Source organism: Chiloscyllium plagiosum, chromosome 30 (genome assembly GCF_004010195.1).
Source record: "Chiloscyllium plagiosum isolate BGI_BamShark_2017 chromosome 30, ASM401019v2, whole genome shotgun sequence".
In the NCBI taxonomy this organism is placed as follows: Eukaryota; Metazoa; Chordata; class Chondrichthyes; order Orectolobiformes; family Hemiscylliidae; genus Chiloscyllium; species Chiloscyllium plagiosum.
In genome coordinates this window covers 33,540,098-33,554,266 of record NC_057739.1, presented here as the reverse complement: position 1 = coordinate 33,554,266, position 14,169 = coordinate 33,540,098, and the positions used below count along the sequence as shown (strand labels likewise).

General features: G+C 39.8%; 1 protein-coding gene across 6 annotated transcripts in view; it reads left to right on the top strand.

Annotated features, from left to right (window-relative positions):
• Positions 1–589: 589 nt before the first annotated feature.
• The window catches only part of LOC122564883 (TNF receptor-associated factor 1-like), a 32,380-nt gene continuing 18,800 nt past the window's right edge, over positions 590–14,169 (top strand). The window contains exons 1-2 of one of the 6 annotated variants that reach the window (XM_043720290.1): positions 590–877; positions 1,066–1,139. In XM_043720290.1, the coding sequence (XP_043576225.1) occupies positions 1,071–1,139 (69 nt within the window). In that variant the 5' untranslated portion in view covers positions 590–877; positions 1,066–1,070. The other 5 variants (XM_043720287.1, XM_043720286.1, XM_043720283.1 and 2 more) reach the window with 5 other exon arrangements.

The following is a 14,169-nucleotide window of genomic DNA, read 5'->3' as shown; positions in this document are numbered from 1 at the left end:
CTAATCCAATCACTAGCTTTAGGAGTGCTGCTCCTTCATCAGGTGGTTGTGGGAAGGAGCAGCACTCAGAAAGCTAGTGCCTCCAAATAAACCTGTTGGACTATAACCTGGTGTGTGACTTTTAACTTTGTAAAAACAAGGACTGCAGATGCTGGAAACCAGAGTCTAGATTAGAGTGGTGCTGGAAAAGCACAGCAGGTCAGGCAGCATCGCAGGAGCAGGAAACACCCCAATTCAACACCTGCATTTCCAAATCATGTATAAAGTACTGGTGCCCCAGGGAAGAGGAAGAGGGGTCAGTGGGATACTAGCTTTGGTCAGCTGTTTAGATAAATGTAACCCTTGTCTCCAATTGAGGGGAGGGGAGGTGAGGGGGTGTAAGTCCTCAGTTCCAGGGCAGTTTTTTTGCATATGGCATGAAATAGTTTTTTTTTGTGAAAGCACAATAATTGATATTTCCCCTCTTAAATCTTCCAGAGGAAGGTTTGGAGGTCGCTCACTGAAGCTTCTTCCCCTCTTTTTGAGTGTGCGAACTCCTCCAGCGGAACGCATTCTGTGAAAGCAACTTTGAGATAATGCAATAGTCATGAGTCAGTGAAGTCGAGGATCCAAGTGCTTAGGGGCTACACCTGCAGCTTGCGATTGGAAGTTTCAGCCAAACTCAGACTTTGAACGGCGGTGCAGTGACTCTGACAGACTCCTGGGGCATCATTGGCTGCAACTCCAAACACAAGGAGGGACAGCAAACCCGGTACAATTCCCAGTGCGTGGAACACCCGTAATGAGTTCAAACAAATGGTGCATCTCAATGCATTGTGTCCTAAACCTTTAGCATCGTTCGAAGTCATGACACAGTGAGAAGTTTGAGTGATATACAGTGAGTTATTTCACATTTTTTCCCACAGTTCCGCAGTTGGCAGGTAAATAATCTGCTATTCGTTCAGAAGCCAATGGCGACTGTTGTTATTGCGGTGGAGGCGTGTGATGTCGGGGATTTCCACAAACTGGGTGCTGACATTCTTCTCAACAAACTACAGTTGAGTTTCGCTCTCATGGTTTTCACAGATTAGATGCAGTTCGAAGAAAGCAAAAGACTACTTCTAGCTCCAGAAACTTTGAAAAGCAAGCACGCCTGTTTCGTAAGTAATCCATTTTGCATCTACTTTGTAAGACAAACAATGACAGCTCAACCCATTGCAAAGCTGTTTTTGTTTCGCCGTACCATCCATCAGTATAATCTATCCGCAGTACCTCCTAACTGTTGTTACACTGAGATAAAAAAATTGTTGTAAATTATACAGCAGTATAATTTAGCTCAGTAAGAGAAGCTACAACTTTGAGTTACAACTGTTTTGTAATGATCTCTGAACCTTAAAGTCAACCGTTAATCGCGGAACTATGCCAGAGTGTGGTATTTTTAATTCAAAATGTGCCGTTCCCAATTCTTCGCAAAATAACGATCATTGCCTCGGTTATTGTTCAGTGTATTCCATGTCGTTTTTCGATGACGCTTTACACGCAGATTAAGAAACGTGACAACAGTGAAAGATAGTGTACATCAATTTTATGAGTACTCGCTGTGGCAATGGCCAGGTTTCCTGTTTCAGATCTCTTCCATGTGTAGTTTAAATGTTGGTGATTTGCCTACTGTCTCGTTTCCTGCTATCCTAAGACTAATTTCTTCTTCCACTACTTGTCTTCATCTCGAGAAAGTTCTTTCCAGGGTCAAGATACAGTTTGTCTGGTTTGGACATAAACAAAAAATGCTGGAGAAACTCAGCAGATCTGGCAGCACCTGTGGAGAGAGAAATCCAGCTGATGTTTTGATTCCTGTATAAGTTTTTCTAGCATGTTCTGTGAATTTAGATTTCCAGCATTCCATGTATTTTGCTTTTATTTAAATTGGACATAATCTTATTTGGCAGTCAGGCATGATTCCTGCAGATTTATCTTTTACCAGGCCAGTCTCTTGTGATGCAGTGGTAGTGCCTCTTCCTCTGAGCCAGGAGGCCTGGCTTCAAGTCCTACCTGGTCCAGCAGTGTGTCATAACATCTCTGAACAGGCTGCTTAGAAAATATCGACATTGGATCGTGTGATCAAACATATGTATATTTGCAACTCTCCCCACCCTCTGGGAAGTGAATTCCAAACTTTAGTCTATAAAATGTGTTGAAGCCTTGAGTCATATTTGGTTGTATTTGTGAGGACAAGTAAGTGACCTTGGAGCCTGTCAATGTCTAGTGGACATTTACAAGCTTGTTGGGAACGCACTTTTTCTAATAGAGGGTTATAATATGTTAAAAAGTTTAATTTGATCTTTGGCAACATTTTTGACTAGTGTTAAATTTCATATTCCTTCTGTCAGAAATATCAACAGTTCATAGTAATTTGTACAATATTTAAGTAATATGTTTGTTTTTAAATATACTAATCATTGAATATTTGCAGCAAAGAAGATGATTTGACCCATCAAGTCCATGCCCATTCTCTGGAAAAGCAAAACCAGTCCCATTCCCCTAAGCTTTTTTTACGCTCACCTGCATTTTTAAATTTCTTTTTAGATACATATTCGGTTTCAAAAAACACGATTGAACCTAGCTCTAGTAGATTCTCAGGCAGCCATTCTAGATCCTAATCACACAAAACAACCTCATCATTGGTTCATTTGCTGTTTCCCTTATGGGTGCAATGGTTCTCCAGCTTTCTGACGATGACTGTTGTTTCTTTCTCTCTACCCTGTCTGGCCCCCTGAACCCCAGTTTCTCTAACCTACCCATGTAACTGGAGTTTCTCATGCACTGCCATAAAACTTACAGCTTCCATATCCTTCCTAAAGTGCAGTTCCCTGGATGGTATACATTACTCCATAGAGTCATAGAGATGTACAGCATGGAAACAGACCCTTTGGTCCATGCCGACCAGTTGAGACATTTAACATTTTTTTTTTCTAAGTAAATTGGTCAGATTTTTATAAGTTTGATTATACATGAGATAGAAACATTTGGGGGTAGAAAAGTTCATTGCAAGTCCCAATTTTGATACAAGCATAATATAGGACAGTTAGTGTGTTTACCGCCCCTACTGTCCAGTTTAATCGAATGTGCGCCTGGATTTTATGTATGCAGACAATGATTATCATCGATATTAAATTATTTGGTGATTCAAACCACCTAATTTATTTGCCGCCTTAGTTACCTTCTATTTGGAACCAATTCCAGCTGTTAGCTAAATTACAATAGTATTTACATTTCATAAAAAAAATGTAACTGGTGTAAAAGTATCTTGGAAAGTTGTACAGTTGTGGCAAGTGCAATATAAATTCAAGTCTTCACATTTGAATTAATCTTTACCCTGTCCCTTCACTTTTTTTTCCAAGTCAGCATTGCCCTTTATCAGGCTTTGCTTGTTACTGGTTCCCTGGCTACATGGGTATTTTCCCTGCACTTTGAAATATTGAATAAAATTATTTGCACAATGGTGTCTTCGCTGAGTCCCTGTACACACACACAAAAAAAAGGGTGCTGTGGAGGGAAAAAAAATGAGCCGTAATGTGGGGATACAAAAGAAAAACAAAAAGACAAAGAAAAAATGTTCAAGTCTTTATTTATTTATCTTTGCTTTGTCTCCTCTCTAATTAACACTTTTGGATATCTATAGTTTTATTTATTTCTCAACTTGAACCCTAAGACCAAAGACATAGGAGCAGAAATCAGGCCATTCAGCCCATTGAGTCTGCTCTACCATTCAATCATAGCTGACCCCATTCTCCTGCTTTCTCCCTTTAACCCTTGATCTCCTTGACAATCAAGAACCTATCTATCTCAGTCTTAAATATTATCAATGACCTGGCCTCCACAGCCTTCTGTGGCAATGAATTCCACCGATTCACCACTCTGGCTGAAGAAGTTTCTCCTTATCTCCATTCTAAAAGGTTTTCTAACGCTTTGTCCTCGAGTCCTAGTCTCTCCTACCAATGGAAACCTCTTCCCAACATTCACTCTGTCCAGGCCATTCGGTATTCTGTTAGTTTCAGTTAGAACCCCTCCCCCGCTGCATCCTTCTAAACTCCAGAGTCTTCAAACATTTCTCATATGTTAAGCTTTTCATTCCTGGGATCATTGTCGTGAACTTCCTCTGAACGTGCTCCAGGGCCAGTACATCCTTCCTGAGATATGGGGCCTAAAACTGCCCACATTTATGAGTAACTTGGTTCACGTGCAGAAGCTTTGTTGATGGTTTGATAAATTTAATTTTCATCAAATTTATTGAAAGACTAAGTAGTCCTTAATAGACCAAACATCTCTCTATTTCTTACCATAGATATACCTTTTGGATGCAATCCATGCATAAATAGTGTATATCTGCGTTTGGTTCTTCAGTACCTATTGATGCAGGTAGCAGATATATGTTTTGGCCACATATTCTGGAAATGAATTTTTGGTTGCTATCGATGGAAGAAGATGGCTGTTCATGAGAAATGTTTAATCTCAAATGTTACTCCCTCAAGAACCTTGACCCATAAGGAGGTCTGTTTGATCTTTAAAATCTCTCCATTTTAGAGAGACCATTGGCAATATATATTTGTAACTACTCCTGTTGACTCAAGGATAATAAATTGATAACATTTCAATTGTCTTTATGAAATGAGCACAGTGCTCACGTATGGAGCACAATAATATAATGTCATGCTGCTGGAAAATAAATCGAGAGATTGAGATTGAAAGGGCTGTTGATAAAGAGTGAACATGACTATTTTATCACTGTTTGCATATACTCAGTGACATATGCCACAAAGCGAAATCAAGTTGTAAAGCAAGCAAGAGTCATGGCAGCTGATAAAAGTGAGACAGAAGTATCATCTGAATTGAGCCTTTAATTGTATCAAAATGTCTGATATTATTTTTCCAATACCTTTTATCTTGCGGAGACCCTTGCCCTATTTCAGAGGTTTATGCTGCATGAAGCTTTCAGTGTTTGAAATGTAGGTCCTTTAAGGGCAAATCACATCAGCTCCAAAGTTAATTGAGAACAGGTAATGCTCAGTGGACAAAAAAATTGAAAGAACTACAGATGTTGAAAATCAGAAATTGCTGGAAAAATTCAAGTCTGGCAGCATCTGTGCAGAGAAAGCCGACTTAATGATTTTTAAAACATAATCCCTACAGTGGGGGAGCAGGGCATTTTGACTGTCGAGTCCACACTGACCCTCCAAAGAGCATCCCACCCAGATCACCCCCTCACCCTATCCCTGTAACCCTATGTTTCTCATGGCTAGTCCACCTAACCTGCACAATCCTGAACACTATGGGTAATTTAGCATGGCCAATCCACTGAACCTGCACGTCTTTGGATTTGGGTCCTGTGACCTTTCTTAAGAACTGATGGTAACTAGGAAAAGGTTGGTATCTATGCAACCATATTGGATTGGGTGGGACTTCTTTCTTCTCTTGTCCAAGTCCCTTCCCAATTACATCGATGATTCCTCTGATGCTTTACATCACATCCAGAATTTCCAGTTCACAAACTTCAGCTGTCCCTTTACCATGGATGTGCAATCCTTTACATTTCTGTCCCTCATCAGGATAGTCTCAGGGCTCTCTGTTTCTCCCTGGAAAAAAGACACAAGCTGTCCCCACACTCCTCCGCCTGGCTGAGCCCACCCACAGTCTGAACAACTTGTCTTTTAACTCCTCTCATTTTTTTCAGATCAGAAGTATGGCCATGGGACCTGCATGGTTCCCAGTTGTGCCTGTCTCTTTCTGGGGCACATTCCTTGTACCAGTCCTCCAACTCTCTCACAACTCCTTCTTTGGTACATTGATGACATCAACGATACTGCTTCCCCCTCTCATCCAGACTTTGAAAAATTTATCTATTTTGCTTCCAATTTCCACCACACTTTCACCTTCATCTCATCCATCTCTCTGACTCCTCCCTTCTCTTTTTTGACATCTCCATCTCCAATTCTGGGGATAGGTGGCTGGTCACCAATTATCATTACAAACTCGCTGACTCCCACAGTTACCTTGACTATACATCTTCATTCCCTGCTTCCTGTAAAGACTATACTCCATTCTCCCAGTTCCTCTGTCTCCATCCATCTATTCTGTTGTTGACAGTTTCGTAAAGGTTACCTCCGAAATATCCACCTTCTTCCTCAACGGAGGAATCCCCAGCACGGTAGTTGACAGGGCCCTCAGCTGGGTCTGACCCAGCTCCTGCACTTCAGCCCTGATTTAATCTCTTCCTTGTTACAATAGTGATAGGGTCCCCTTTATCCTCACCTACCATCCCGCCAGCATCTATATCCGAGGATCATTAGCAGCCATTTGCACCACCTTGTCGGCCTTCCACAGGGACCATTCCTTCTGGGACACCCAGGTCCAGTCATCCTTCACTCCCAATACATCAGCCCTCCACCCACAGCCTCACGACACCTTCTCCTGCAAACGTCACTTGGGAACATTGTAGCCTCCTGAACACAATATCAAAAATTTTAGGCACCTTCTCTCATGTCTTTACCCCAAACCCCACACACCAGGCCTTGTCATCACTATCACACACAACCCATTGTCAGCTACTAGTTGTCCCCATTAGCAGCTATTTATTCTCCCAGGCTGATCTTTACCCAGTCTGTCTGTCCAACTGTTTTTCTCTCTGTCTGGGCTATCTCCACCTATTGTTTACTCCCCATACCCCATCTTCTGCATAAATACCAACCTTTTCCTAGCTACTGCTGAAAATATATTGCTGGAAAACGCAGCCGGTCAGGCAGCATCGAAGGAGCAGGAGAATTGACGTTTCGGGCATGAGCCCTTCTTCAGGAATGAGGAAAGTGCACTTTCCTCATTCCTGAAGAAGGGCTCATGCCCAAAACGTCGATTCTCCTGCTCCTTCGATGCTGCCTGACCTGCTGCGCTTTTCCAACAATACATTTTCAGCTCTGATCTCCAGCATCTGCAGTCCTCACTTTCTCCTAGAAGATTTTTTCCTAGCTACTGTCAATTCTGAAGAAGGGTCACTTGACCCAAAAGTAACTCTGCTTTTTCTCCACAGATGCTGCCAGACCTGCTGACTTTTTCTAGTAATTTGATTTGTTTGTAATGCTCATTTGACCTTGTATTCAAGATCTGGGTTTGCTTAAAAAAAAATCCGGGTTTGCAGTGGGCTATTAAGAAAGTCATAGCTGCCAATTCTCTGCCCCTTTTCTACTGCTACATTTGTGCCCGGGTGGCCTTATAATGAGACCACATGGTATCAACCAATACTCTAAGTGTCTTTAGATGACGCCACAGAGGGTAGAGTGTTTTATCTCCCCTTTTCCCTACATCTTCCTTACCTTTGATGATTTGCATTGTCCTTAATGAACTTTGCATGTAAATTTTTTCAATTGAAGAACATACCACTATTTACTGGTAGTGGATAATAGGTGAAAACTTAATAGGGAATACTTAGTACAATAATTAATTTAATGGGTATTAATTAATTCCAATGTAACACTTAATATTACATATTTAGGAATTGTTCAAGAATTCTCCAGTATTTGAAATAACTCGTGAAGTTGGTGTTTCTCAGGGTGAATATGATAACGATGAACAGCAGAAAATATTGTGTTCGTGGCTGAAGATCTAAGTCTACCCATGAGTGCTTTAGTTGCCATATTAGATAGTGAATGCAGCTCGACAGTGTGTGCCATTGATTGGCTGAATTTTTATTTGGGAACCCTGGACAAACCAAACAAAAATGGTGTCAAAGAATATGAAAGCACTTACCTGCTTCAATTCGGGCATAATAATTCATCAACATCTTTAAAGAGAGAGGTTCTCCCTGTGAACTTGCAGGACTGCATCATTTCATATGCATTGATGTCACCTGGAGTGACATCCCATGATTGCTGAGTAACCATTCAAATGAAAAAAAGCAAAAGTGCATTTGCATACGGAGAATATAAAGTATTTTATATTTGGTGAAATGGTGAATTTGCAATCCAGAGGAGCTGAACATTATTCCATCGAGGGCTGAAAGTTTCTGATCAAGAGATCCAAGAAATGCTTTTGATCTCTGCAGTTAAGAGACCAATAAGGAGAGGAGGTTATGGAAATTGTGTAAATATTTTGCTTTTCCCTCCTCAAAAATTAAAGTCACTGTTAAAGGTGTTATTGAGTTATGGATAAAACATACAAATCCCTTGTAGGACAGATTACGTCAGAATGTGGTATATGTATTAAATATCGAAAGACATCACCCTACCAATTATGTGTTCCTTTCGAGCAGGAATTTAATGAAGTAGTAGCCATAAATCTGAAGATATGGAACAACAATTGAAATATTTTTCTATTACATTTAGTTGACATGGCAACCTGGTTTACCATACCCACAGTGATGAACAATAAAGATAAGTGAACTATAGTGAACAAAGTCTTGGCAGAGTGGGTCAGAATAAACATCAATAAAATTCTTCCTGGATAATGGAGGTGAATTTGCAAATGATGAATTTTGGGACATGTGCAAAAATGTAAATATTATAATCATGCTGCTGCAGAAAGTTTATTCAACAATGCTTTGTGATAGATATTGTAATAATTGATAAAATGTTGCACAAAATATCAGCAAATCAGTCAAACTGAAGGCTACTAATTGCACTGGCATGGGCAATACGTGCACAATAATTCCTTGCAAGTGGGGAGCTTGTAGGGAGACACAGTGCACACCAATTATAATAGATAAAGTAGATCAGAAGAATCTATTCCTGCTCGTAAAAGGAACAAAAACAATAAGGCATCGATTTAAAGTGACCTGCAAAAGAAGCAAGAGTGAAAAGAGGAAAACGTTTTCACTCAGCAAGTAGTGAAGGTCTGGAATGCACTGCCTGGAACTGTGGTAAAGGCAAGTTCAACTTAAGCATTCAGCAGGGCATTGGATGATTATTTGGTTAAAAATAATGTGCAAGGCTATGGGGAAAAGGCACGAGATTGCCACAAGCTAATGACATTCAATTAACAAGTGGTGCAGGCACAATAGGCTGAATGACTTCCTTCTACACCATAACTATTCTGTGAATTTAATATGCATTCAGAACCTAAAATTGCTTTTAATACTGCATGATGGTCCTTCAGCACTGTAGACGAAACATTGATCAGCTCAGTTGTTTTTGTACTCATCTAAATGCATTGTACGCTGGTAGAAAAGCATTCATTAAAAGAACATTGAGATATCATGTCAAACTAGAGAAGAATTCAAATCTGGCTTATTATAAAAGAAAAGGACATAGAGAATGGAAAGGGACATGAAAAGCTATTGGATATGATCACAAAACTTTCATACTATAACACACAAACCAGACTCTCTCGGCATATTTCTGTTAAGTAGTTGGAATGACTTAAACATTTCAAACTTTGAACATAATAGAAGGTGTTGATGATGAAGCTCTAAATATTTCACTTTCCCAGGAGTTCTACAACTTGGAAGCCGAGGAGCAAGACTTAAGCACTCAAAGTACATACCAGTACACCTACTGATTAGGAAGAACGTGAGAAAGTATTCTTATGTACTTATCACCTGTCCAAAGTAGGTTCATGGAGAGCTGAGATGACTGGAGAGTGCCCATAAGAGTTGTAGGCAAGTCAATGGGAAAATAGTGGAATTAAATGACCAAAATGAATGAAAAGAAATGAGATGCATGGATAGACAGTGTGGTGTACTGGAGGACTGGAAAACATTGTTCCAGTACTGATTCGTGAAATGCATTTAGGAGGACAAGATAGAGAGGATACAGTAGAGAGGATTTCTCACAGACATCCTAATAGGTGTGAACCAGAGAGATCTCAACATAGGGAAAAAGATCTCAGCTGGACAAGGCAAGTGCATGACCTGGATACTGGAGAGCCTTCTCAGACAACGGAGAAAAGTAGAAGTCCCCATGATTGGGTACTGTTTATTACAATTGTTAGAATGGAAGGCAGAACATAGAAGAGGCTAAACTAAGAGTTATAGACCAGGAAAAAATTGGACTATATTGGAAGTTGATGATAGAGGTCACTTGCTCTGTCATGCAAGTGGTTTTGTATGGAAAAGGTCCTACCAGATGGAATCTATAAAGTCAAGGCTTGATTGGTAGCGAGAGGCTTTGAGGAATGTTTGGGAAAAGAGAGATTAGTGAATATTTCTAGAGCTGGTATGATAATTTTGAAAATCCTTATAACCATTTTAACAACCTTCTCTTTAAGTGTAATTCTGTAGATATCAAAATGGCATTTTTTCAGGATAATCTGCTCAAGAGTGAAGTATTGAATAAATCGGAAGCTTTGGGAATTGAATAATTGGGAATTGAAACACTGTTCATAAGAATAGACAGAGTTTCTGCCCCACTTAAAGTGAGGTAATGCCACAGAACCAGGAACCGATCATCTGGAATGATAAATCCATCACACCCTCCTCACTGGAAATCTCTGGAAATAATCAAGTTGACTGTGGTTAAGGTCAGTCTCACTGCTCAAACCCTCAGGGCTATGCATTCAGAATCTGCTCTATCGCTGTCCAATGTAGTACTGTCTAATTTATCTTAGTTTCAGAAGGACATACACTTCAGGTCATCAAGAATTAGGCAGCACTGTCAAAGTTATAAAGTAATTATAGGGTCTTGTGGTGCTATGGTAATGTCCCTACTTCTAGGCTAGGAGCTCTGTGTTCAAGTCCCACCTGCCCTGGAAATGTGTGATAGCATATATAAACAGGCTGGTTAAAACAGACAAAGTAATTCAACTGAAAACTGAGAAGATACAAGTCATGTCTCTAATGCAACATGGCACAATACAACCTAAAAGCTGCTCAGTTAACATTTGGATATGTCTGTACAAATCAACATTCAGGGATCCGAGAGCTAGCCTCCGATGTTTTACACCAAGAAAATCCATTTACACACCCTCCCATGATATGCTATGACAATTTTTTCGGGTTTATATTTAAGTCATTATGAATCAGTAATGTAGCTAATGATTTATTATTTCTAAAAAAAAAGGAACTTAGAATACAACTACATAGAAAAACAAGTTAATGTCTTCAATACAAATATTGTCTCACCACACTATTTCTTATGTTAACAACTTGTCTCTTAACTGAACCAAACACCTTTGGATTTCCCCAACAGCTCTAACTTATGACTGATGCATCTGGTGATAATTTTGTGAGAAAGATGGCCAGAATTTGACTTTTACAGGATATTGTTGGCCAGTGATAGGGTGGTGTCATGAACTTTCTGCTGCTGTTATTTTTGTGCAGTACTTGAAAGATGATAATCTCTAGATTGTTCCTTGAATCACCCGCCATTTGGCATAGGGTCAAACAAATCGCAGAATTACATTTGTGGCTCAAAAGATGATGTGGAAAAAGGGGTTTACATTCATGGGGGACTGGGATCAGCCCTGGAAAAAGAAGGAGCTATTCCGATGAGATTGACTCTGTTTAAGCTGGACTGGGATCAGCGACCAGGTACATTATATAACCAGGGCTGTGGATAGGTTTTTAATTGAAATGATGGGAGGGAGGGATCGGGTAAAGGAAGTCTTACTATTCTGAAAGAAAAGAGTCGTAGTAGTAAGCAATCCAGCGATTTTTGGGGAAAGGCAAGCATAGTGGGAAGGGACAGCAAGTTGAACAGTAATAGTGCTTCACTGCATAAAATCAATACAAACAAGTTAAAAAAGGTTAATTTAACTGAATACACAGATGTAACAAGAAGAAACAGTCAAACAAATAGAATTAAATCATTTAGATCTAATCACTATTATGGTGACATGATTATAAGGTACCATATGTTAGGCAATAAATATTCCAGGATCCATGCCATTTCAAAAATACAAAATGGAAAAGGAGGACAATAGCCTTGATAGTGAAGGATGACAAAAGGATATTAATGAGAGATGCTTTTGGCTCAGAAGATCAGGAAGTCGAATCAGTATGAACAGAGATTAAAAATATCAGAAAACATTGGTGGAAGCAGTTTAAAGACCCTCTAAAAGTAATTATTGAGTTGAACAGAGCATTAAACAAACACTCATTTGGAGTGAGTAGCAAAGGCAGTGTAATAATCATGGGTACTTTAATCTTCACATAGACTAGACAAATCAAATTGGCAATAGTCTTCTGAAAGATGGGTTATGTAAAATACTTTGGCATTATCCCATAACAATACATCATGGAACAAATTAGGGATTAAGCTACTTTAGCTCTAGTATTACGCAATGAGGCATGTTTAATTAATCTCATAATAAAAGATATTCTAGGAAAATTGTCACAATCCAACTGAGTTCTATACTACGTTTGAAGCAACATACTCCAGTCCCAAATAAGAGTTTTAAATTTTTTTAAAATCTAATCACATACGCAGTGTAGGAGAGTTGATGAAGGTTAAGGATGGTGTAAATAGATTAAAGGTATGGTTGCAAGTGAACAGTGTGAAATATTTAAAGAAACAATTCTTAACATTCAACAAAAGTCCACAACATTCAGCAAAATCTCAGTAACAACTGGTCATCTGTGGCTTTTGGGGAAGTTAAGGCTAATAGTGGATTAAAAGGAGCAACTTAGAATATTGCAAGTATAGTGGAATGCTTGCGGATTGGAAGCATTTTAGAAGGTAGCAAAGGGCAAGTAAGGAGATAAAAAGAGAAATAACAGAATGGAAGTAAACTAAGCAAGAATTTAAAATCAGTTGTTAGAGCTTTTACAATTCTATAAAAAGATGAGTAACCTATAAAAATATAATAGTGCCACACAATACAGATGTTTAAAATTTATTCCATTTAGCACTCTAGAATACTGATGGTAGTGCCACAAACAGAGGCAGAAACAGTTTTTTAATTGTCCACCACCATTCACAATCGGATGTAACAGGACTGCAGAGATCAGATTGGTCGTCTGGTGATGGAATTACTCAGGTGTGTGGAACCACAGAAAATGGGGGAGATACTAAATGAATATTTTGCATCAGTATTTACTGTGGAAAAGGATATGGATGATATAGACTGTAGGGAAATAGATGGTGACATCTTGCAAAATGTCCAGATTACAGAGGAGGAAGTGCTGGATGTGTTGAAACATTTAAAGGTGGATAAATCCCCAGGACTTGATCAGGTGTACCCTAGAACTCTGTGGGAAGCTAGAGAAGTGATTGCGGCCTCTTGCTGAGATATTTGTATCATCAATAGTCACAGGTGAGGTGCTGGAAGACTGGAGGTTGGCAAACATGGTGCCACTGTTTAAGAAGGGTGGTAAAGACAAGCCAGGGAACTATAGATCGGTGAGCCTGACTTCTGTGGTGGGCAAGATGTTGGAGGGAATTCTGAGGGACAGGATGTACATGTATTTGGAAAGGCATGGACTGATTCGGGATAGTCAACATGGCTTTGTGCATGGGAAATCATGTCTCACAAACTTGGTTGAGTTTTTTGAAAAAGTAACAAAGAAGATTGAGGGCAGAGCAGTAGATGTGATCTATATGGACTTCAGTAAGGTGTTCGACAAGGTTCCTCATGGGACACTGATTAGCAAGGTTAGATCTCATGGAATACAGGGAGAACTAGCCATTTGGATACTGAACTGGCTCAAAAGGTAGAAGACAGAGGGTTGTTTTTCTGACTGGAGACCTGTGACCAATGGAATGCCACAAGGATCGGTCTGGGCCCTCTACTTTTTGTCATTTACATAAATGATTTGGATGTGAGCATAAGAGGTACAGTTAGTAAGTTTGCAGATGAAACCAAAATTGGAGGTGTCATGGACAGCGAAGAGGGTTACCTCAGACTACAACAGGATCTGGACCAGATGGGCCAATGGGCTGAGAAGTGGCAGATGGAGTTTCATTCAGATAAATGTGAGGTGCTGCATTTTGGGAAAGCAAATCTTAGCAAGAACTATACACTTAATGGTAAGGTCCCAGGGAGTGTTGCTGAACAAAAAGACCTTGGAGTGCAGGTTCATAGCTCCTTGAAAGTGGAGTCGCAGGTAGATAGGATAGTGAAGAAGGTGTTTGGTATGCTTCCCTTTATTGGTCAGAGTATTGAGTACAGGAGTTAGGAGGTGATGGTGCGGCTATACAGGACATTGGTTAGGCCACTGTTGGAATATTGCGTGCAATCCTGGTCTCCTTCCTATCAGAAAGATGTTGTGAA